The 25,553-nt window shown below is 38.6% G+C and overlaps 1 protein-coding gene across 1 annotated transcript in view; it reads left to right on the top strand.

Moving 5' to 3' along the window:
* The window catches only part of UBE2R2 (ubiquitin conjugating enzyme E2 R2), a 114,579-nt gene extending 90,350 nt beyond the window's left edge, over nt 1–24,229 (top strand). Inside the window, exons 3-5 of the mRNA XM_047831245.1 lie at nt 6,506–6,603; nt 20,645–20,779; nt 23,222–24,229. Of these exons, the coding sequence (XP_047687201.1) occupies nt 6,506–6,603; nt 20,645–20,779; nt 23,222–23,441 (453 nt within the window). The 3' untranslated portion in view covers nt 23,442–24,229. The remainder of the gene's footprint in view (nt 1–6,505; nt 6,604–20,644; nt 20,780–23,221) is intronic.
* Nucleotides 24,230–25,553: the final 1,324 nt, after the last annotated feature.

The following is a 25,553-nucleotide window of genomic DNA, read 5'->3' as shown; positions in this document are numbered from 1 at the left end:
AAAGAACAGGCTAGCTGTCTGGTATCTTATATAAGGTTTTTTGCCAAGTCTGCAGAACCATAACTGTTTGGAATAATAAAGTTTAGGCTTTGTAAGTGTTGAATGGGCCTAATTACACATAGTTTATGATCTTTGTAATTATTTAGATGGATGGTATGCATTAGGAGTGAAAATGGTTGAGACCTATAATCAGCTTTTTAAAAGTTGAAAGAACTGCATATATCCAAGAGTCCTTTACAGTAAAGCTCTAGTCATCAATTATATTTTAGCATTAAGAAAAGACCAGATAAAAGCAACAATAATGCTGTGTTAGCGAGGGTTCTCCAGAGAAACAGAACCAATAGGATATATAGAGATATGTATTAGAGGAGGTTTATTTATAGGAGTTGGCTCATATGGTTATAAAGTCTAAGAAATAGCACAGTCTCTGCAAGCTGTAGAACCAAGAAAGCCAGGAGTATAATTCAGATTGAATCCAGAGGCCTGGAAACTAAGGAGCTGCATGTGTATGTCCTAGAATACCAAGGCCCAAGAACCCAGAGTTCCAGTGTTCCAGGTTAAGAGAGAATCGGTCTTTTGCCTGTTTGTTGTGTTCAGGACCTCAACAGATTGGATGATGCCTGCCCCATTAGGATACTTACTCCAGTTAGGGTGGATATTCCTTACTCAGTCTACTGATAGAAATTCTAGCATGTCCTGGAAACACCCTCACAGACACACCCAGAAGGAATGTTTTACCAGCTGGGATCTGATTTGTAAGTAATCTGTGACAAGCAAGATTTAATATATATTTATGTAGTTATATTCATGGATTTGCAGATCTTATGCATTCTCTATAACTTAAAGGTACAGGAAAAAGGTTTTTCTAGGCAGTGATGTGCCCAAATTTGGCTTGATATCAGAATCCTGTGGAGAAGTTGTTACGAATAAAGAATACTGGAGATTTCAGTTTAATTGGATTTGGAGAGGGCCTAGGCTAGATAGATAGCCTTCACTTTACGTTTTACAGCTGCCGTTCTAGAGACTTAGAACTTCCCCCATCCTTTTAAAAATAATAATTTATTGAGGTGAAATTCACATCATAAAATTAACCATTTAGGGGCTCCTGGGTGGCTCGGTTGGTTGAATGTCTGACTTTTGATCTCGGCTTAGGTCATGATCTCACAGTTCTTGAGATCAAGCCCTGTGTCGGGCTCTGTGTTGACAGCATGGAGCCTGCTTGGGATTCTCTCTCCCTCTCTTTCTGCCCCTTCCCTGCTCACTCTCACTCTAAAAAATTAACTGTTTATTATTTTTTAAATGTCTATTTATTTTTGAGAGAGAGGGACAGAATGTGAGCAGGTGAAGGACAGAGACAAAGGGAGACACAGAATCCAAAGCACGCTCCAGGCTCTGAGCTGTCAGCACAGAGCCTGACGTGGGGCTCAAACCCACGGACTGTGAGATCATAACCTGAGCCGAAGTTGGTCACTTAACCTGACTGGGCCACCCACGCATCCCTAAAAAATTAACTGTTTAAAGTGAACGTAATTCAGTGATATTTAGTACGTGGTCCCAGTGTTGTGCAGCTAACACCTCTATTTATAAAGTATTCCCATCACTCCTGCATAAAACACTTTACGCACAATGCACTTTCTCTCCATTCCATTTCACTCTAGTCCTAGTCTCTGACAATGACCACCCAGCTTTCTGTCTGTATATATTTTGTCTATTCTGGATATCTCTTATAAATGGAATCATGCAATATGTGACCTTTTGTGTCTGGCTTTCATTTAGCCAATTTTCTCCATGTTGTAACATGTACATTTCTCTTTATGGTTGGATGATATTCCATTGTATCTATCCATCTATTGATGGACATTTGATCTTTGTCCACATTTTGGATGTGAGAATAGTGCTGCTGTGCCCGTGTGTATATATGTACTTGTATAAGTCCTTCTTTCAGTTCTCTTGTTTATATACCTAGAATTATGGTATCAAATAGGTAATTTTGTATTTTACTCTTTGAGGTACTACCAGACGGGTCTCCAGCAGATGAACCATTTCAAATTCCCACCAGTAATGGATGAGGGTTCCTGTTTCTCCACGTCCTTACTAACACTTGTTATTTTTCATTTTTGTTTCAATTATAGCCATCCTAAGGGATGTAAAGTGATATCTTATTGTCATTTTGATTTGCATTTCCCTAATGACTAATGATGTTGAGCATGCTTTCATGTGTTTATTGGCTATTTATATATCATCTTTGGAGAAATGTTTGTTCACGTCCTTTGCCCATTTTTTAATAGACTAGTTTATCTTTTTGTCTTTGAGTTGTAAGAGTTCTATATAATTAAGGATATTAAACACTTACCGAATACATGACTTGGAGATATTTCCTTCTTATCTGTAGGTTGTCTTGTCATTTTCTTGATAATTTTCTTTGCACAAAGGTTTTTCATTTTGATAAAGTCTGGTTTATTGCTCATGCTTTTGGTGTCATATCTAAGAATCCATTGCCGTATCCAAGATCATGAAGATTTACTCCTATGTTTTTTTTTTTTAATTTTTTTCTTAATGTTTACTCATCTCTGAGACAGAGAGAGACAGAGCATGGACAGGGGAGGCACAGAGAGAGAGGGAGACAGAATCCGAAGCAGGCTCCAGGCTCTGAGCTGTCAGCACAGAGCCCGATGCGGGGCTCGAACTCACGAACCGTGAGGTCATGACCTGAGCCAAAGTCAGACGCTTAACCGACTGAGCCACCCAGGTGCCCCTGTTTTGGTTTTTAAAGAGTTTTATAATTTTAGCTCTTAGATCTTCCATTTCGAGTTAATTTTGTATATGGTATGAGATAGGAATCCAACTTCATCTTTTTGTTCTTGAAAATTCAGTTATCCCAATTCATTTGTTGAAGAGACTGTTCTTTCCCCATAGAATGGACTTAGCATCCTCATCAAAAATCAGTTGGCCATAGATGTATGTGGTTATTTATGGACTCTCAGTTCTGTTCTATTGGTCTGTAGGTCTCTCATTATGCCAGTCCTAAACTGTCTTGTTGATTATAGGTTTATAGTAAGTTTTGAAATCAGGAAGTGTGAGTCTTTGATTTTACTTTTTTTTTCTCTTTAAGATTGTTTTTTGCTATTGTAGATCCCTTAAATTTCTATATAAATGTTAGGATCAGGTTTTCATTTTCTGGCAAGGGGAAGCCAGGATTTTGATTAGGATTCCACTGAAACTGTAGATCAGACTGGGGAATAGTTAGTGCCATGTTATCATGAAGTCTTTCCACTTACGAACCCAGGATGTATTTATTTAGGTCTTTAACTTCCTTGAGCTGTGTTTTATAGTTTTCTGTGTACAAGTCTTTCACCTCCTTGGTTAGATTTATTCCTAGGTTGTGTTTTGTTCTTTTAGATGCCACTGTAAATGAAATTGTTTTCTTAATATCCTTTTTAGGTTATCCTATTTAGGTTATTGCTGGTATTTAGAAATAAACCTGATATTTGAATGTTGATCTTATGTCCTACAACTTTGCTGAATTTGTTTACTTGCTTTAGTGCCTTTCTTGTGAATTCTTTGGAATTTTCTTTGTCATTTTTGAAATAATTTTTCTTTTTCCTTTCCACTTTGTATGTCTCTTACTGCTTTTTCTTGTCTAATGCTCTGGTTAGAATTTCCAGGACAGTGTTAAATAGCAGTGGTAAAAATAGTTACCATTGTCCTTTTTTTTGTTTTTTTTTTTAAAGTTTTTAAAATTTATTTTGAGAATGAGAGAGCATGAGTCGGGGAAGGGCAGAGAGAAAGAAGGAGAGAGAATCCCAAGCAGGCTCCACGCTGTCAGCACAGAGCCCCACGCGGGGCTTGATCTAACATACTGTAAGATCATGACATGAGCTGAGATCAAGAGTCATTTGCTTAACTGACTGAGCCACCCAGGTACTCTAATCCTTGTCCTATTGATCCTTGGAGGGAAAGATTTCACCATTTACTATAATGCTAGCTGTGGACTTTTTTAAAAAATGCCCCTTATAATGTTAATAGTTCTGTTTATCGTTTTTTGAGTGTTTTTATCATGAAAATATTAGGTTTTGTCAAATGCTTATTTATTTTGAGAGAGAAAGCACAGGGAATCCCAAGCAGCCTCTGTGCTGTCCGTGCAGAGCCCGACATGGGGCTCCATCACACAAACTGTGAAATCATGACCCAAGCCAAGATCAAGTGTTGGATGCTTAACTGACTGATTGACCCAGGTTCCCTCAGATGCCCATCTTTTAATTTGTTGTTTCTAAGTAGAAATCTATATATGTTGTTCCACTACTCAGAAATTTTATGTATATACATATTAAACTCTGAACAAAGTAACATATTCCTCTGGTCTAATTTTTGTACCATATATTTATTTCATTCACTACTGTGGTGGGTAGAATAATGGTCCTTCAGAGATGTCCATATCCCTAGACATTCCAGTTCCTAGAACCTATGGTATGTTAGCTTATATGTTAAAGAAAAGTTAAAGTTGCTAATCATTAGCTGACCTTAAAATAAGGAGATTATTCTGGATTATCCGGGAGGGCCCAATGTAACCCAAAGAGTCCTTTAAAGTAGAAGAGGTAGGCAGAAAATGAGAGTGAGAGATAGACTATGGAAGAAAGGCTCAGAGAAGTGTAACACTTTTTGCTTTGAGGATTAGAGGAAGGGGGCCAAGACCAAAGGAGTGTGGGTAGCCTTTAGAAGCTTAGAAAGGGCAAGGAAAGAGAGTGTGTCTTAGAGGCTTCAGGAAGCAGTGCATTAATGCTGACACATTGAATTTAGCCCTGTTGGAACAGTGTCAGACTTTGACTATAGAAATGTAAAATAATATTTTTTTTGTTTTGTTTTAAGCCACTAAGTTTGTGGTGATTTGTTAGAGTAGCAACGTAAAACAAATACAACTACCCAAGCATATTTTGTTCTACTGTTTATGATGTTGGTTTATTTATCTAGGCTAACTGATGTCTAAATTTCTCTTAAGTTGTTAAAATTGTACTTCTTACTCAAAATCCATCTCAAAGCTTTCTGAAACAATAAGCCTTTTGTTCTTCTACACTAATATCCTAGTTTCTCTCGTGATTTCTGTTGTGCCTTCTTTTTTTTTTTTTTAACCTTCCTCATAGCATCTAATGATAGTACAGAGTTTTAGAATTTAGTATTTGGTATTGATTTTATTAAAATTTTATTCTCCTTTTAAAAATACTCTGTTACCTTGATGTGGTTGTGTATTTTATGTGTGTGTCTAAATTTGGGTTGTATGTGTAAGATTTTTACACTTTCTATAGTTATATTTCTGTTTAAAATTTTGAATTTTATCTTTCATTTTAGACTGAGATTGGTGACTATATCTTACTCAGCCTTGTCTTTTCTATTGAAAAACAGTCTATGATGCATATGGTAGGCAATACATATGTGTTTGACTTAAATGTACATGTGAATTAGGTCCTATAATTTAAGTTTATGAACCAAAATATAACCATAGTGATGAGTTTTATCCATATCCTGAGGGAGTTAAAATTACATTGTTGGGAGGCATATTTTTAGTTTATATAAACCATAATTATTAAAACCATTGATTGATGTTACAGGTGATTTTAGCATCTCTCTAGGCAGATTTTAAGCAAGGCAAATTTGAGGGGGATTTGTTTGTTTCTTTTTATGTACTTTAGGTTCAGATGTAGCTGAAAATAAAGATACTTTGTTGCTTCTCAGGACTCTTGGATCTCAGTTCATCATGTTTGTCTATTTTTAAATGAGTTTTTTTTAGAAAGATGGTGCTACAAGACAAACCATAAGAGACTCTTAAATACAGAGAACAAACAGGGTTGATGGGGAGGGTGGGAGAGAAGGGAAACTAGGTGATGGGCATTAAGGAGGGCATTTGTTGGGATGAGCACTGGGTGTTGTATATAAGTGATGAACCACGGGAATCTCCCCCCAAAACCAAGAGCACACTGTACACACTGTATATTAGCCAAATTGACAATAAAAATAAATAAACAAACAAGTAAATAAGTAGTGCTACTTTTTAAACTAAGATATATCTGGGAGATTAGTCAGAATGAATATTTGTAATATAAAAACTACTTAATTCTTTCTTTAAAACTTTTTTTTAATGTTTATTTTTGAGAGATAGCAATTAAGAGCGTGAGTGAGGGAGGGGCAGAGAAAGAAGACACGGAATCCAAAGCAGGCCCCAGGCTCTGAGCTATCAACACAGAGTCTGACACGGGGCCCCGAACCCACAAATGTTGAGACCGTGACCTGAGCCGGAGTCAGACACTTAACTAACTGAGCCACCCAGGTGCCCCAAAAAAGTACTTAATAATTCTTTAACATTGATTGCAAACATGAAGAAAAAGAATTGTTTTCTCCCCTTATGATGAGAAAACAAGTTTTCTACGAATAAAAGAAAATTTAGCAGAACTGATGTCCCTTTTTTATATCATATTTTTGAGTACTTTCTAAATGTGATGTTTGTGTCTCATAGAATGGAGATGTATGCATTTCGATTCTTCATCCGCCTGTAGATGACCCACAGAGTGGAGAACTGCCGTCCGAAAGGTGGAATCCTACTCAGAATGTCAGGTAAGGGGCTACATAAGGAATAATCTGGTTTTTAGATGGCTCTTAAGATTGGATATTATCTTTTAACAAGTACAAAAGAATCCTTTCTGTACTTTGTTGTTTTTGTTTTTTGCTAGAGCTTTAAGTAACACGTATGCATCATTTTGAAGAGTCCCATTTACAGAGCAATAATGCATATTTTACTCATTTCTTTATGTTCATCTTGAAAGAATTTTTCTAGTGTGACTTCTTCCTCTTAACATTATTTAAGTTCCATCCTGCATCTTTGAATCTTGTGATGCCCATGTTTGGATGAGTTGCTTCCTTATTCTAGGGTTCTTACTATATTTTGCAGAGAAATCTATCATATAAGTCTTTACAAACTTCAAATGACTTTATGTTGTACTACTTTAAAAAGGGCTTCTGGGGCTCCTGGATGGCTCAGCCAGTTAAGTGTCCAACTTTGGCTCAGGTCATGATCTCACGGCCCCGTGTTGGGCTCTGTGCTGACAGCTCGGAGCCTGGAGCCTGCTGCAGATTCTGTGTCTGTCTGTCTGTCTCCTCCCTCCCTCCCTCCCTCCCTCCCTCCCTCCCTTCTTCCCTCCCTTCTTCCCTCCCTTTCTTCCTCCCTCCCCCTCTCCCTCTCCCTCAAATAAACATTTAAAAAAAAAGCTTTCATTTACCTGGGTTTTTTGTTTGTTGTATTAACTGTGTAGATGGTTCTTAATGATTTGAAAGGCTTGTATATTTCTTTTGATGCCATCTGTTGAACTATATAAGTAGATATTAATCATCTGTTTGTTTATAGTGGTCTATATGTGTGGGAGTTGGTCACCTAACCCTTAAAAGAACCCTGAGTTTTAACTTGTAATTGTTATGTTTACATTATTTATCATTATATTTTTCTGCAATAAAATTCTATATATAAATATATTTTAATTATTTGTGACAGGGCTGTAGTTAAACTTATTTCTATATTGAATTACTTTATACAGTTGATTAAAAACAACGTAAGTATACACTTGCAATTTACTATGTACATTTGCTAATTATTAGAAATGCTTTTTGAAATCAGGTAGATGGACATTTGTTTTCATTAGTCCATGTATCTATGAATAATTAATTATTACTTTGCTAGAGTGAGACAGAAATACAGCTTTGGGGAGCCTGAGTGGCCCAGTCATTTAAGCGTCCGACTTCAGCTCAGGTCATGATCTCACAGTTCATGAGTTAAAGCCCCGCGTCGGGCTCTGGGCTGACAGCTCAGAGCCTGGAACCCACTTCAGATTCTGTGTCTCTCTCTGTGTGCCCCTCCACTGCTTGCACTCTGTTTCTCGCATTGTGTCAAAAATAAATAAATGTTAAAAAAATTTTTTTTAATAAAAAAAGAAATGTAGCTTCAATTTTATATATGATATATGAATAATATATATGCTAATATACACACCCAAGAATATATATACCTGTGTATATACAAGCATATATATGTGTGTATGTGCATGTATACACATGTGACAATAAACATATATTAGATGCAGTGATTAAGAGACCATATTTACATATGATAATGGAATAAAATTTTATATGGCAGTGAAACTAAATCCTTTTAATTCTGAGTTATTTGGCAAAAACCACGGAGTGATCTGTTGTCAGTCTTTAGAAAAACAAAAGTTTTATTGTGATATAATTTCCATTACCCTACAGTTCTCCCAATTTAAGTGTAATATAGTACAAAGTTGTATAAGTATCCCCACAATTTTAGAACATTAAAAAAAATTTTTTTAATGTTTTATTTATTTTCGAGAGAAAGAGCACAAGCAGGGGAGGGACAGAGAGGGAGACACAGAATCCGGAGCAGGCTCCACACTCTGAACTGTCAGCAGAGAGCCAACACAGGGCTTGAACTCATGAACCATGAGATCATGACCTGAGCCAGAGTTAGATGCCTAACTGACTGAGCCACCCAGGCACCCCAATTTTAGAACATTTTTATCACCTCTAAAGAAATTCATTCGTCTTCACATTTACACTCCATTATCACTCAACCCCCACCTCCCCCTTTTTCCTGAAACCCTAGGAAACCACCAGTCTACTTTCTGTCTATATAGATTTACCTATTCTGGATATTTTATAAGAATAGTAATTCAGTATATGGTGATTGGCTTCTTTAGTATGTCTTCAAGGTTCATCCTCGTTGTAGCATATATCAGCACTTCATACCTTTTTATGGCTGAATGATATTCCATTGAATGTTTATACCACACTTTGTGTATCCATTGATCAGTTGATGGACCTCTGGGTTTCCATTTTTTGGCTATTATGAATACTGCTATACACATTATGTACAAGTTTTTACATATACATGTTTTTATTTCCTTGGGTATATATACCTGGGAATGGAATTGCTGGGTTATATGATAACTCAACGTTTAGTTTTTTGAGGAATTGCCAGACTGTTTTCCAACATGACTGCAGTAAATAGTACATTCCTACAAACATTATGTGAAAATTTATTTCTCCACATGTTCATTAGGACTTGTTATTATCTTTGTTTTTTTTTTTTATAGCCATCCTGGTGGGTGGACATGGTATCTCATTGTGGTTTTGTTATTGATGTTTTCTCTTTAAATGACTTAAAATTTTAGAATAGTTTAGATTTTTGAAAATTGTGAAGGTAGTACAGATAGTTCTCATATATACCTGCACCTGCCAGTTTTATTATTAACATCTGATATTAATGTGGTTCATTCATTACAGTTAGAGAACCACTTTTAATACATTATTGTTAACTAAAGTCCATACTCTTTCACATTTCCTTAGTTTTTATCTTATGTTGTTCTTTGCTCTAGAATTTCATGCATGATACCATGTTATATTTAATAGGCATGTCTCCTTAGGCAACTGTGACAGTCTCAAACTTTTCTTGTTTTTGATGACCTTGACAATTTTGAGGAGTACCAATCAGGTATTTTATAAAAATGTCCCCCAGTTGGGATTTTTCTGATGTTTTCCTGATTATTAGAGTAGGGTTATGAAGACCACAGAGGTAAAATATATTTTTGTTACCTTGTAATAAAGGTACCTGATATTAACATGACCTATTACTATTGATGTTAATGTTCATCACCTAGCTGAGACTCTGTTTTTAGATTTCTCCACTATAAAGTTACTTGTTTTTCCCCTTTCCATTCTATACTCTTTTGAAGGAAGGAAGTCTTAGGTGCAGCCCACATGTAAGGAATGAGAAATTATACTTCCATGGGGGTGAGATATCTGTATAAATTATTTCAAATTCTTCTGCATAGGAGATTGATCTTTCCCCTCCCCCCATTTATTTATTCATTTTGTTAGTCATTTTTAATCATTCTAAAATCTAGTAGCTCAATAAGGAACTCTACTTTGGTTAAAAGCAGAAAAAAAAAGACTTCTTGACTTATACAAGGATTTCTTTATTAAAAAATTTTTAAAGGTTTTATTTTTTTGAGAGAGAGCAGGCAGGGCAAGGACAGAGAGAGGGGGCCAGAGGGTCTAAAGTGGGTTTAACGCTGACAGCAGCAAACCCAGTATGGGGCTTAAACTCGCAAACTGCAAGATCACAACCTCAGCCAAAATCAGACGCTCAACTGACTGAGCCACCCAGGTGCCCCTACACAAGAATTTATTACAAGTTTTTATCAAGTTTCCTTCCCACTTTCTGGAAAGTGTATACCAAAGAGTGTTCAAGCATATCAAATTACTGTTGATTATGCTCATTACTCATTCCTTTAGGTATCTTGTTCAAAACAATATAAGCTGAGAAGATAGATATATCTTGGAGTGCACCACATCTTGCCTGTAATTTTTTAAATCAGAAAAGAAGTGACTTCCTTTCTTAATTAAATAAATATGTTGATATACCTAACTTTGAAACCATCATGCTTCTGAATTCTAATTCTCATATTGATCAGGCACAGAGCCCTGCCATAAGTTTATGTCTATGAAATAAGGAATCAATACATACTCCTTGTACTTTATGCTTTACTTTAATAGGACTTTGCTTCAAGCATGATGCATTTCTCCTTTTTTAAAATTTTTTTAATGTTTATTTATTTTGAGAGAGAAACAGAGCATGAGCAGGGAGGGGCAGAGAGACACAGAGACACACACAGAGAGACACAGACTCTGAAGCGGGCTCCAGGCTCTGAGCTCTTCAGCACAGAGTCTGATGCCGGGCTTGAACTCATGAACCGTGAGATCATGACCCGAACCGTGAGATCATGACCCGAGCCAAAGTCAGCCATTTAACCAACTGAGCCACGCAGGTGCGCCCCCCCCCCCGCCCCCGCCGCTTCTTTCTTTCTTTTTTTTTAATTGCGAGAGAGAGGGAGTGAGCACCAGTGGGGCGGGAGGCAGGGGGGTGAGTAGAGAGAGAGAGGGAAGAGAGTGCTAGCATCCTAAGCAGTCTTAGTGTAGGTCTCAATCTCACAAACCATGAGATCATGACCTCAGTCAAAATCAAGGGTCTGGACACCTAACCAACTGAGCACCCAGGTCCCCAGGGATGATTCATTTCTTAACAATAAGCAGAGATGCAATTAGTAAGTTCATTTTAATGAAAATATAATTCCAGCAGCCCTAGTCTATACATATGAATTTATTGTACTCCATCACATACCAAAATGCTTGTATTAACATCACTCTACACTTCTAACAAAATTATTTATGTGAAAGGAAAAACAGTTGGCTTTATTTGTAAATTTCTCTTTGTTTTATACCCCTTACATTTCATTACTACTGGGCATTGCACCCTAGGAATATTTGGATATGTGGAAAGTGTGCACTTCTTTTGTAAAGGGCAATTGTGAAAAGGAACGCTGGAAAGGAGAAATGATGTGATACTTGATATACCCCCAGGTGCATGAGTATATTAAAGTCTACTGCTTTACATAGGATCTTTTATGATCATTAGCAGAATTCATGTACTTCTGCTTCTTCATCCCTCCTATCCCTTACCACCATACAACAGTTCTAGCTGATTATTTGTTCCTTTAACCTATACTTATCTCTTATTTTCAGCCTCAACTGGTATATTGACACTTAGATCCAAGTAAAAGAAAAGGCAATCAGTATACTTATTTTACCTCCCATCCTCTCTCCCCCTTTTCTTGATAACTTTTGAACATATTTATCATCAGAAGGTTATAAGATTTATAGTCTGTACTGTTTTGTAACGTGATCCTGGTTTTTAAAATTTATTCCTGCCATTAAATGAATTCACTGTTTGCCGTCCATTATTTTACTTCCTTTGATCTATTAATTGGCTGAATTAGTCCATTAGTAATTTCTCCAGGAAAATGCTCCTTAGAGCCCCCTGTAATCCCTGAATTCTTACATGTTCAAAATGTTGCATGCTATGTGTATGGGTGTGCATATATGTGTTTTGCAGTTACACTTCAAGTGACAGTTTGGGCATAAGATTTCAGGATCATACTTTCTCTCCTTAAAGGATTATGATATTGTGGACATTATTCTGCTATATTTATTGTTGCTGGGGAAATGTTTGGCTACCATATTTCTCAGCTCTTTCATTCTACATAATTGTTTAAGAGACTGTTAGGCTTTCAAAAGAAACACATCATTTGTAATTAAACTGACAGCGTATTTAAAAGGGTTAAGTAAATATGTTGGAAGACTTGTTGAAAAATTGAACAAAAAATGCAGGGTTGTCCTTTTGGTATTATTTTGGTGCTTGTTTTTCAGGGCTAGTAGTAGTAACCCTAGTCAAAAAGAAGTGTTAGCTGTATGGTACTAAGTGATTCTTACTTTTGGAGGTTGAATGTTGAATCACATGCTTACATCTTGTCCCCCTTTGAGAAAACAGGCATCCCCATAGTTCATAATATAAAGCCCCAAACGATTTTTTTCATTTCATTTTAGTACTACCTTAATGGATATTGCCATTACCCACTGGAATTCAAGATATTTTACCTTCTCCTGCATAAGTACACAATATATTATTCACCGTGTCTCAGTTTAAAATATTGTGAACCTTTTTTCTTTCAAGGTATACCTGTTTTTCATTTGATTCAGTCCTTTGGGGACAGGAAACTCCTCTCATACTAATCTTCCTCTTAAAAACTACTGTTGTTACTTTGGGGAGCAGCATCATTTTTTCTCTCTCTAGGCCCTCAGGTCACTTGAGCCCCAATTTAGAAGCATTTCTTAGACTTCATCTCAGAGATTGCCTTCTCTGCTTTTATGCTTTTTTGTTTAGAGGCTTTATAACCAGGACTAGTTTTCTTGATTGCCCCTTTGATCTTCATACACAGCTCAAAAACGTATTTGCATTGGAATATCTTTTTAAGATTTTATTTTTAATCAATCTCTACACCCAAAGTGGGGCTCGAACCCACAATCCCAAGATCAAGAATCACATGCTCTATTGACTGAGTCAGCCAGGAGCCCATGGATTGTAATCTTTAGTTACCTTCTCAGACTTTTTTTTTTGTCTCTTAACCTCATGTAATCATAGACGTTCCTTCAATGTGATGATCTTGGGGGTGGGAAAATGAACAGAGGCTTTGGTGTTTGTGAATTTCTAGGGAGACGTAGGTTCCATACATTATTGGAACCTCATCTGCCTGGAACACCTGATGGTGCCCAGAACTCTGTAATGTCAGGAAAGCTCTACCTAATGAGTGGGTGTGAAATACTTTTTTCCTTTTCCTTTGTTTCTCTCTTGCTTATTGTGAGGCAAGGGGGTTCTTCAGCTAGCAATTGTACATATCTCTCACAGGTCAGTGTATCGCATTGAAATATCAAGAGGCAAAATATGAGGTGCTCAGGATTTTCTTTTATATTCCTTTGCTGCTAAACTCTCTAGAGTTAGCAGTTGTGCAACTAAGGGTTCTGCACTCCATATCCAGTTTATGGGTGGCCAAAGCAAGACAGCAGTGGAGGTGACATAAGGTTCAGCTCCAGCTGTTTTAGGGTCTTGATTGCTATATGGCAGTGTTATCTGAAAGCGGTCCCATGTTTACATATGTTTGGACTTATTCACGACCACCTGTACTAGTCTTTCATTCAGCACCTCAGTGAACATATTTAGAAAACTTGAACATGGAAAGCTTTTGCAACCTGAAGAGGAATAAAGCATCCCAGTTACCTTGAAGAGTCTAACTCAATATATATCACAAGACCTAGTGAGTAGTAAAAGTAGAGGGGAAAGTAGGAAAAAGATCACTACAATTATAGGGATCCAGAGCATCAGCCAACTTATGTCCACTAAAGGCTCAGTAGTTTGCCTCCTCATAGAGGCATAGAGGAAAGCCAGCACTTTCTGGAAGAGAACATCCTATTACACCCAGGTGCATAGGATTAAGTTTAGGCAGGTTAGAGTTCCTTATGGAATTGGGAAGATTTAAGGAGTAGGCATTAGCGAAGAATGGAGTTGGGAGGGTAGGGACCCCTGATGTTGCCACATGTCAGCAATTAGGAGTCCATACAATGCCTCTTCTTCTTGGTATAAGAAACAAAATATTCTTAAATCCATGCTCTGTCCAGAACCAAGTGAGTGCTTTTGGTTGGGGTTGGCTGTCAAACAGTAGAGTTCACAACTGCTTTCTCTGAATCACCATCCCCAGAACTATCTGCTATACCTGCTGCAGGCTCTTAGATAAGGAAAGTCATCTTGGTGGAGGTTTGGTTTCTTTTGAAGGATGGTTGCATAGTGTTTTCTTTGCTACTACATCATGGAGAAGCATCATCTGTCAGGAATAGGATAGGATGTTTTCCTGTTTAATCTTCTCAATGACCTGCTGAAAGGGAAGGGAGCTAAGGACTGTCCCAAACATTAGATGACACAGTAGGCAAGGTGAGGGGAAATGGCTGTAGCATTGCTGTTCCTAGGGCTCCTGACAGTCCCATTTGGGGCCAGGATGATTTCATTTATTGCTCCCTTGATATTTGTACATTGGGTTCCACTGCACTCAACTTGGTAGTTTCAGATTGTGCATATGATATATATTGTGTATTTTAAAAATGTCCTTTTAAAAATGTTCTTTGTGTTTTTGTGTATTTAGTTTGAGACCCTCATTCCTATCATGTGTTTTTGCAGGGATGTATCAGTCAGCAACAGTTCCAGGATTGCACAGGAAGAAGCATTTATTACATTTGTTAGTTGCTTTAGAGACATAAACAGAAGCTATTTGTAATATGTAACCGTCTAAGCTATCACATTTTCCCACTCATAACAGACTTATCTGCCATGATGTCCTTTTCAAATCCCACTTACGTCTTGAAAATATGTAATAAGGACTGTTTTTTAATTTTTATTTTAGTGTTTATTTTTAAGAGAGAGAGGGAGATGGAGTGTGAGTGGGGGAGGGGTAAAAAGAGAGAGGGAGACACAGAATCTCAAGCAGGCCCCAGGCTCTGAGCTGTCAGCACGGAACCCGATGCAGGGCTTGAACTCACAAGCTGCCAGATCATGACCCGAGCTGAAGTCAGACACTTAACCGACTGAGCCACCCAGGCGTCCCAGGACTGAGTTTTTTTTGTTTTGTTTTGTTTTTTTAATTTTTTTTAAACATTTATTTATTTTTGAGACAGAGAGAGAGCATGAACAGGGGAGGGTCAGAGAAAGAGGGAGACACAGAATCTGAAACAGGCTCCAGGCTCTGAGCTGTCAGCACAGAGCCCGACGCAGGGCTTGAACCCACGGACCTCGAAATCATGACCTGAGCCGAAGTCAGCTGCTTAACCGACTGAGCCACCCAGGCGCCCCCAGGACTGAGTTTTAACTAAGGGCCATCTTCTGGTGTTATGGGTTCATCTTTTGAAATGCTATAAATGTGAGATTAAAGGGATGTAGGTTAACTAGAAGAGTCAGGCACTGGGCTTCCCTTCTCCAAAGTTGCCTATCAGTTTTCATCAAATTAGGCCATTATCTGTAAAACCTAAGAATCTCAATCAGTCATTGTTTCTCTGTGTATGTGTTTTAATTTTTCTTAATGTTTGCTTATTTTTGAGAGAAAGAGCATGAGTGGGGGAGGGTCAGAGAGAGAGGGAGACACACAATCCGAAGCAGGCTCCAAGCTCTGAGCTATCAGCACAGAACCCCAAGTAGGGCTCAAACTCATGAACTGTGGGATCATGACCTGAGCCGAAGTCGGACACTTAACTGACTGAGCCACCCCGGCGCCCCATGTGTATGTGTTTTAAGAGTCAAGGTAAGTTTAGGCTTTTAAGAATGAACCCCTTCTACCTCATACTGCTTAGAGGGTATGTGTGTATACTTGAAGAAAAATGCCAATCTTTAATCCTGCAAAATTCCAAACTTTTCCTCTGTAGTTTGCAGGCAGATCCATGAGCCAGGTCTTAATTTGTTGTACTCGGGCCAGTTTTCTGCCTTCCCTCCTAAAGTTGTACTTGTGGTGACATAGTAGCTAACAAAGAAAGGTCAAAAAAGTGAGGGGGTAGTGGATGCTTCGCTGGTCCAGTTTGTAGAGCATGTGGCTCTTGATCTCAGGGTTGTGAGTTCAAGTCTTCTGTTGGGCGTAGAACTTACTTTATAAAATGGGGGTCAAACCCAACTCCTTGACCATTGTCTATATGTTGAAAAGGGACAAATACAATATTGTACATTGGGTCATAGATGTCTAATTCTCATTTATCTCTCTTAAGTACTACTTTAGTTTTCTTGTTTTTATAACATGTCTGAGCTCTAGAACTTCACAACTTACTAATTTGCTGTTTGCTAGTAGTTTGTGTGTGTGTGTGTTTAATTGGTCTTCATTTTATTTTGGTGTTTTTATTATTTAAAAGCCTTTTTTTCAAGCTTATTTTTATTCGAACAGTATTTTTTAAACAGTGTTTTTAATTTATTAGTCGAATCTGACAAAGATTGTAAAACAACCTAAAAGATCAGAAGTATGAACTTGAAAACTATAGAAAATGGAATGGTTTTGCCTGTCCTTTTGTCTGCATGTCTCTCCTTTTAGAACTTTTAAGTTTTGGTCTAGATCCCGTGTTGAAAAACTCCTACCATAGTCCTTTGTCCTGGCTTTTAAAGCGGGGATGGAGGGAGCACATCATTTCTTTGAGTATCTATAAATCTGGGAAAGGTGGTGGTCGTGAGAACTGACCAATAATTGAAAACAAGAACGCTGTTCCTCATTTTTATCCCAAATTATTACTTGAGTAGGTCTGTTTTTATTGTAACACATGTTAAACATTTATAGTTCTGAATTTGGACAACCAGACCTACCTATTCCTCTAAACCTACAGTAGAGAAGAGCATAGAGGGAGGAAGGAAGGGAGTCTGGGATGGGTCCTCAGAGTCTCTTGCCAATCCAAGAAATTGACATCTGAATGCCACAGATTGTCTAAATGGACAAGCGCAACTCCATGTTACATCTAAAAACCAAAATTTCAGGGGTGTCTGGCTCAGTCGGTTAAGCATCCGACTTTGGCTCAGTTCATGTTCTCATGGTTTTTCAGTTTGAGCCCACACTGGGGCTCTGCGCTGACAACACAGAGCCTGCTTCAGATTCTGTGTCTCCCTCTCTCTCTCTCTGCCCCTCCTCAGCTTGCACACACATTCTCTCTCTCCCTCAAAAATAAACATTAAAAAAAAAAAAAAGCTTCATGTGGAACTGTGAATTTACATAGACAAAATGAGACTTTTGAAAGAATGTAGTTGTTTTCTAGATCCTATCCCATTTGTTCATGATCTGAAGGAAACAGTCTCTTTAGTGGGCTTTAATGACTTCTTTATGTGTTGTATTAATTTGATAGTTTCATTATTTGGTCTTTCTTTCCTTTCTACCTTCTGCTTTTTTCCTTCTGAAAAAAAATAGAATATATGAATAAAGATTTTCTAACACTTAAACTAACCACAAAAGATGGCAGCAAAAAACCGTAACCATTGGAATAGCTGCAGAATTGTTCTGTTTTGTATGTTCTACTAGTATGGATTTAGCAGTTCATTTTTTCCATTCTATAAAGATAGGATTAAGGGGCGCCTGGCTTAGTCTGAAGAGCATGCGACTCTTTATCTTGGGGTCATGAGTCTGAGCCCTACGATGAGTGTAAAGATAATTTAAAAAAATTTAGGGGTACCTGGGTGGCTCATTCAGTTAAGTCTCTGACTCTTGATTTTGGCTCAGGTCTGATCTCCTGAGTTGTTTTTTTTAATATTAGTTTTTAATGATCATTTATTTTTGAGAGAGAGCACATGAGCAGGGGAGGGGCAGAGAGGGGGGGGAGAGGCAGAGAGGGGGGGGAGAGAATCCCAAGCAGGCTCCACACTATCATTACAGAGCCTGATGCAGGACTCGAACCCATGAACAGTGAGATCGTGACCTAAGCCGAAGTTGGACGCTTAACCAACTGAGCCACCCCAGCATCCCTTTGATCTCACAGTGTGTGGGATCAGGCCCCTCATCAGGCTCTGCGCTGGCAGTATGGAGACTGCTTGGCCTTCTCTCTGTCCCATCCCCACTTATGCTTTCTCTCAAATAAACATTAAAAGAAATTTTAAAAACATAGGGTTAATAATACTTAACAGAGTTGTCTATCATATGCTACAGATATAATGCTTGTGTTAAATTATTTTGGTACAAGTGCTAGACCATGTATGACACTACTTCCAGATCTTTTCCAGTCATGATACATAGAAAAACATGAAATTACTATATTTATAGATCAGAGTAGTAAACTGAGGATACTTCTTTGGCCAGATGTTGCTACAGAGGCTAAAGTTACCCCAGGTCCCACCTATCCCATGGGAAACAGTATATAATTTGCCTATAACTAGGGTGTTGCATATGAATTGGCATCAAGAATCTTTGTTAGAGATTAAAAGTCTCAATTCTGCTTTGCTCTGTATTGGCCTTGTTATTAGGTAGATTCTCACCACGTGGTAATATAGATGGCTACCAGCTCTTGACTTTCCTTATTCTCACAATTGTCAGTCCAATCAGGAATAAAAATTGCCTTTCTGCTATTAGAACATCATAGCTCCCTACCAAGGCTCTGATTGGCCCATCTTGGGTTACATGCACACCCCCAAATCCAGCATCATGATGAGAGATAGAATCTGCTGCTGTGGTTAGGTAGGTTGTTTCTCTGAAGGTTTTGCATGATAGTAAGGGAAGATTAACCCATTAACCCCACCAGAACCAACAGAGTGGATTCCTCATTAAAAAACAAAAACAAGATCCTGCTGTCCAGAATAAGTGAAGAAATGAAAATGAAAGTGAAAACTTGCCGAGTTAAACTATTTTCATAGTCCACTATAGTACCTGACACTTCTTCTGAAAGCATCATGGATTTCCATTTAGAAGTATATGGTATTAGGAGTTCTTTTTTTGATAGAAATGAATTATTTCACCATTTTAAAAATTGTATTTCCTAACATTTTATTATTAAAATAAACACAAGATATAAGAAAATCAACTTAAACTACTCATGGGACAAATTTCCTAATTCAGTTAATACGACTTACCTAGACCTGTCTTGTCCAATGTGGTAGCCACTACGTAACTACACATAACTATTTTAATTAATTAAAATTAATGTCAAAAATTTAGTTCTTCAGTTGCACAAGCTACCTTTCACAGTGCTCATTGACTACATGTGGCTGGTGGTTATATTGGATAAAAAGATTATGCATTTCCATCATCATAGGAAGTTGCAGACAGTGCAGATCTAGACCACTTATAGCTCTTTTTTTCCCCCTCTCTATACCACACTTTGTCCTGTCCTTATCTTCCTAACAGGTTTTGGATATGTTCTTCTGAGGCAATCCTTATGGAATGTTCTACCCCCTTTTGTTTGTTTCTTGCTTCTAGGATGTTATGTCCATTTCCCATCATTGGCAGTGATAAGTTTTTGGTAATCTTTATTTTATAATGTAATTACTGAAGAAATCCAGAAGGATCTTTGTGGGGAGGGGCAAAGAGTTATTCTTAATTTAATAGAAAGGGGTGTGTGTATGATGAATGGATTTTAACTAGATGGGAAAGTTTTCTGTGAAAGTGCCTTTCACTTGTATAATCACATAACAAACTCTTTACTCTTTTTAGGAAAAGGTTTCATCAAACCAAACATCTAAATTGCCTGACTCAATCCCTTTATTTTTTGAGAGAGAGCACATGAGACTGTTTTCCAACAATGCAACCTATAAGCTCACGCCAGTGAGAAAAGATACCAAAATAATTTTTCCTCCCCAATTTTTCTTTACATACATGCATGTAGCTTGTAGGGAAAAAAACCTTGGGAATAATTTAAAACCTTTTTGGAGCCTTGTCTGGTTATTTTTCTACAGAAATTTTATTCCCTGTGGTTAAAGTGTCTGGTTTTTATCTGTAGATGAAAACTGCCTGTCTTAACAACTCCAAGTCGTAGAAACCCTGGGAGATAAGGGACGACATCTAACTTGCTCACTATTGCACATCCAACATCACAGTTGGTGCCTCACACACACACAAAGTGCTTAGTAAATAGAAACTAGTTCTTCCGTGCCTGGGATGTTGTTTTCCTCCATTCTCCTGCTTAAGTGTCTTCCTTCCCTAAGTTTGGAAAGGAAATACGTTTGTGTGTATTATCATTTTTTTAGATCCTCTTAAGCAGCCATGATAAGAAGTGGATTTGTGGGGCAGGGTCATCTTTAACCTTGCCCACAAAAGGATGGCCTTAAAGCTAAATATTTTTTGCTTTTTCTTTTCCTGTTGCGCTTAATTTGTAGTTTTTAAAATGTTATTTGAAAAGCTTTCAGGCTTCCACTTTGGAAGCAGATTGGAACATGTAGCCAGTTGAAGACGGTGCATGTCTTCTACAGAGTTTTATTGTGTGCCCTGCCACATGACCTCTGTGATAAGCTTGCAGATTTCCTCTTTGTGTCCTAGTTAGCAGCTTGTTTCAGCCTACCAGCTGAGTACTGAAAACGAAACAAAATTGTTTCTTTTTCCCTAAGGTCTCAAATATTATAGTCTTAAATTTAAAGGCACAATATTTTTGGATCTTGTAAACATGAGTATTTGTAGCTGATCCCCTCCCCCCCTTTTTTTTCTATTTCTAGGACTATCCTGTTAAGTGTAATCTCATTGCTCAATGAGCCCAACACCTTCTCCCCAGCCAATGTGGATGCTTCGGTTATGTTCAGGAAATGGAGGGACAGTAAAGGAAAAGACAAAGAATATGCTGAAATCATTAGGTAAGGTGCTTTGTTTTACCTTCCTTTTGATTACTTTAAGTCTTCATACAGAACCAAGGTTTAAATCAAACTTAAATATTGTTTGGGAAGATATTTCTGCCTGAGCCTAATGAGTTTGGCTTTTGAGGGAGCACACACTGGAAGATAATGCTGCAGATCTGATTTCCTGGGAACCAGAACCTCCAGGTTCTCAGTCACTTAAGTTTGCAGACTCTGCCTCTGAATCATTCTAGGGACACTGTTCAGTATTTTCAGCATGTCCGTTAAGTGTAGCGGATACCAAAGTATTTCCAGACATTCTAGATGTTTTTGTTTACAAAAAGTTAAAAAAAATTTTACATTTATTTATTTTTGAGAGAGCACAAGCGGGGGAGGGGCAGAGAGGGAGACACAGAATCTGAAGCAGGCCCCAGGCTCTGAGCTCTCAGCACAGAGCCCAACGTTGGGCTTGAACTCACAAACTGAGACAATGACCTGAGCTGAAGTCGGACGCTTAACCGACTGAGCCACCCAGGCGCCCCCGTTTTCAAAATTTTTAATGAAGCCCTATAGTTTACTGGCCCTTTTGACCATACCAGCAAGTATCTTCTGGGTATCATTATTATCAGTAACAATAGTATATGGTTGAACAGAGTCCTAGAAGCTTCTTCTTAGTGAGAGATTTGGAGTCTACCTATAGCTCGCCATCCCTCATATGACTTTTTTATCAGTTAATTTTTTGGGTCTTTAGTTTTTCCATCTGTATAAAAAAGGGGAAAAAAGTAGAAGTTATTGGGACTGAACCAGTCAGCTCTCGATCATATCCTGAGTAGGACATGAGGTTTTAACAGTACCCAAGAATTGGTACTTGAATTGCAACAAATTCATTTCCCTTTAGTACTGTTAGATTTTATACCCTTAAAATAGAACCCCAAGGACAGTTCCAGCACATTCTGTGAATAGTTTAGTAAGCACTAGAATTTATACAAATAGAGTCCCTCTTTATAACTCTAGTCAGCACAATGCCATGTGATGTATAAAAAAAAACTGCACAGAAAATATAGCTGAATAATATATATAGATCAGCATTTCTTCACGATTTCTGCCCACTAGAATCACCTTTAGACCCTCTTTCATATCCATAGTCATTTAATAAGAGTATAAGGATAAAATCTGGGCATGTGTATTTCATTTTTAGCAGCCACTTAGGTGATTGGTGTATACCAAAAATTGAAGATAAATTAGTATAAATAGTAAAAACCTGGAGATTTAAAGGAGCTGGAGTAGACTGTGTGTGTGTGTATACACATGTAAAGTTTTTGAGAGAGAGAGAGAGAGTGTACAAGTAGGGGAGGGGCAGAGAGAGAATCCCAGGCAGGCTCCATGCTGTCAGTGCAGAGCCTGAGGCAGGGCTCAAACTCATGAACCTATGAAACCATAACCTGAGCCGATCAAGATTCGGACACTTAACCAACTGAGCCACCCAGGCTTTCTTAATTTAAGGGCTTATGTCATTCTCTAATCCTTAACACATTTATTACACATCAGCTTCATGTCAGGTACTGTTAGGTCATTAAGGCAGTCTTTCTCCTTGAGGAGCTCACACTTTACTGATAAGAATTTGTAAGCAAATCACCATTTAATGAGTGCACCTATAGGGGTGTTGAGAGGGTGGAGCCTTCTTGGGATTCACTCTGCCCCTCCTCCACTTGCATGTGTGTGTGCACACATGCTCTCTCAAACTTTTTTTTTAAAGTAAGAAATACAAGGTCTCCACTCCAATGAAGTTGACATTTGGGTGGAAGAGGAAGAAACTGACAGGAAAATTAACAAATGGGGATCATAGAAAATATACTAGTGATTAAGTAGCATAATGCAAAGGAATGACTAGGTGACTGCTTTAAATTGGGTTGTTAGAACAGTCCATTTCTAAGTACAAATCTGAGTGACATAAGTAGCCAAATTAGTAAATCAGGAGAAGAGCAAGTGATCTACACAGAACAGGCAGTGTTCAAGTTACTAAAAAAACAAACCAGGGATGGCCTGTATGTTTTGGGTGGGAAATGAAGTAGGAGGCAGGTTGTCATGCAACACTGGAAACTAACATAGGCTATTTGGAATCTACTTTAAGTGCAAATGGCAGGATTATTGAATAAAGAAGAGTGGTTGGGGTTGCATAGAGTTTGGTGCGAGACGAGGCAGGGGAAAAAAGTCTCTGAGGTGACTCCTGGCTGACCAGCATCTGAGATCCACTACTTCTAAATACCCTCCAGAAGGTTATTATTTGAGTGTTCTTCAACATGGTACCTGATGGGCTGAGAACCTGTGGCGTAGTATCTGTCAGATGCCTTTAGGCAGGCACTGAAATTCAGAAACCTGAATCATAAAAAATCGAGTATTAAGAAAGGCCAGTTGTAAAATCTATCTTCAAGATAGAGACTAACATAAACCATCTTCCTTCAGGAAACAGGTTTCAGCCACTAAAGCCGAAGCAGAAAAGGATGGAGTGAAGGTCCCCACGACCCTGGCGGAATACTGCATCAAAACTAAAGTGCCTTCCAATGACAACAGCTCAGATTTGCTTTATGACGACTTGTATGACGATGACATCGATGATGAAGATGAGGAGGAGGAAGATGCCGACTGCTACGATGATGATGATTCTGGGAATGAGGAGTCGTGACGTGCTCCTTCAGTGCCCCTGTACTGCCCTGCCGTCTCAGGCCAAAGGGAGGGGAGCAAGTGGGGACCTAGCAGTGGCCCCTCAACAAAAACCTATCACGGGGGTGGGAAAAACAAACACGGCTCCTGCTGACTCCCCTTATGGATCTCAGTTTGCTCCTTTTTATGGACCTCTTAATGGAGAGAAAGTAATCCTCCACAGAATGTCTGAATTCTTGCATTCTTTACCCCTCCATCACTGTATTGATTTTTTTTTTTCTTCTTCTTCTTTAAACCCAAACTTTCGCCTCACTTCGTCTCTACAGAGTGTTCACGGCAAAAACACCTTTGGTCTGTTTTTAGATTCTTGAAGAATTAGTCTTTCATCAAGACGTTTGTGTTTAAAGCTGGGAACCCATTGGAAGTTCACAAGTGCTGCATATGCTGAGTAGCAAAAGAAAATGGAAAAAAAATATAAAACCCCACAAAACAAACTTAAAAAAAAAAAAAAGCAAATTTGCCAAGATTTAGCTGCTCATTTACATTAGTGTGTGTGCATTCGATCAGCCCCATGGTGGGGAGTTTTGTTTCCTTTCCCATCTTAAGGCTGAGATACAGTGGGCATCAGGGACTTTGTGCTAAGCCTGATGAAATGTGTTCCTAAGGGCACAGAGACCCTTCAGCCTCCAGGAAATCATCCTAACACCGCAGGGGGCCTCAGCTACTCTGAGAGAAAGATCAGATTTTGTTTTTTGAAATCGATTGGGATCTAAAGCCTGAAATAAATATTCATACTTTACATAGAACTGAGCACTTGATTGCTATTTATTTTAAAGACAGAGTTGTTACCCTCCCCACCCCGAGGGAGTGGGGAGAGAGTGGAGACTAGTGTGTGTGTGTGGAGTCTTAGTGATCGGGAACAAGGAGTTTAAAATCACTATGCCAATTTTGGTTGATGCTGCTGGGGAAAAAAAGTCAAAACTACTGGTGACCACTGTTGGATAAAAAAACATCTTATGTGAACATGGCCTTTCCCTCAAAGATTTTTAAAAAACCCTCATGGTGAGAGTGTAAGTAGCCAGTTTTAATTAATCAGTATTAATCCTAGGTGCATGTGTTAAGATTTTGGTTTTCATTGAGCTGCTTATGCTGATAGTGATAGCTGTGGATAGGAGACACGAGTGACCAGTTTCCGCTTTCCTCGTTGGATGTGACCTGGACTTTTCTCTCCTTTCAATGTACTCTGGCTGTGGAGGGCAAGCAGAAGTTGTGCATGGAGCTTGCCCTGGGCTGCCTTGACTCTTCTAGCAGGGCCGAGGGAATTGGCTGCAGGCAGTGTCTGGGCAACGCTAGATCTTCCAACTGTGCTGCGGCTTTGACTTCCCCGGTCTCAATCACGTGTTACTTCAATCAATATTGAGATCCATCAGCCTTCACCAACCAGGGACTTCAGAACTTGGCGGTGATTTTTGTTTCATTTGGGAGTGGGCCAGTTCATAGGAGGGCAGTGTTCTTTCAGTGGGGAAAATCATTATAATGTAAAATTAGACTTCGGAAGGAAAATACAGCAGAGACTGGCTACGATCCTCCTCCAGATCCCTGTGCACTGGTGTCAACTTCTTCAGATCATAGCTCAGAAAGAACCAAAGGGTTGATGAGGGACAGGGGTAGGATGGATCCTAGAACAGAGTAGGTGATGCTTACTTCCTTAGCTCCTCCTTCCTTTCTGATCTCAGGGTTTTCATTAGCTCTTCAAACTCCAAACATTTGCTGACTAATGCCCAGCAGACCTCTCTGGCCTCTAAAGTTTGATTTGGTATTTATTAAGTGAGGATGTTAACATACAAAGGTTCATATGGGACAGTGTTGAGCCTGGTCCCAGAATCTCTGTCCCATCCCCATGGGGCTAGGACTACCTACACCCCTGAATCTAGTGATTCCAGTCAGATTCAGAGAACAGAGCAGCTCTTTGTAACAAAACACTGGCCACACATTCTCATAGAAAGATGTTGGAACTAGCTTTTTAACACCTCATGCTTATAATCTGCCTATCTTCTGGAGCTCAAAGTCTCATAATGCTCGGATTACCCCATCAGCCCCACACACGTTTACAGCTGGTAGCTTGGTCTGCTCT

The sequence above is a fragment of the Prionailurus viverrinus genome, chromosome D4 (assembly GCF_022837055.1).
Source record: "Prionailurus viverrinus isolate Anna chromosome D4, UM_Priviv_1.0, whole genome shotgun sequence".
NCBI classification, from domain to species: domain Eukaryota; kingdom Metazoa; phylum Chordata; class Mammalia; order Carnivora; family Felidae; genus Prionailurus; species Prionailurus viverrinus.
This window is presented reverse-complemented; position numbering and strand designations above follow the sequence as displayed.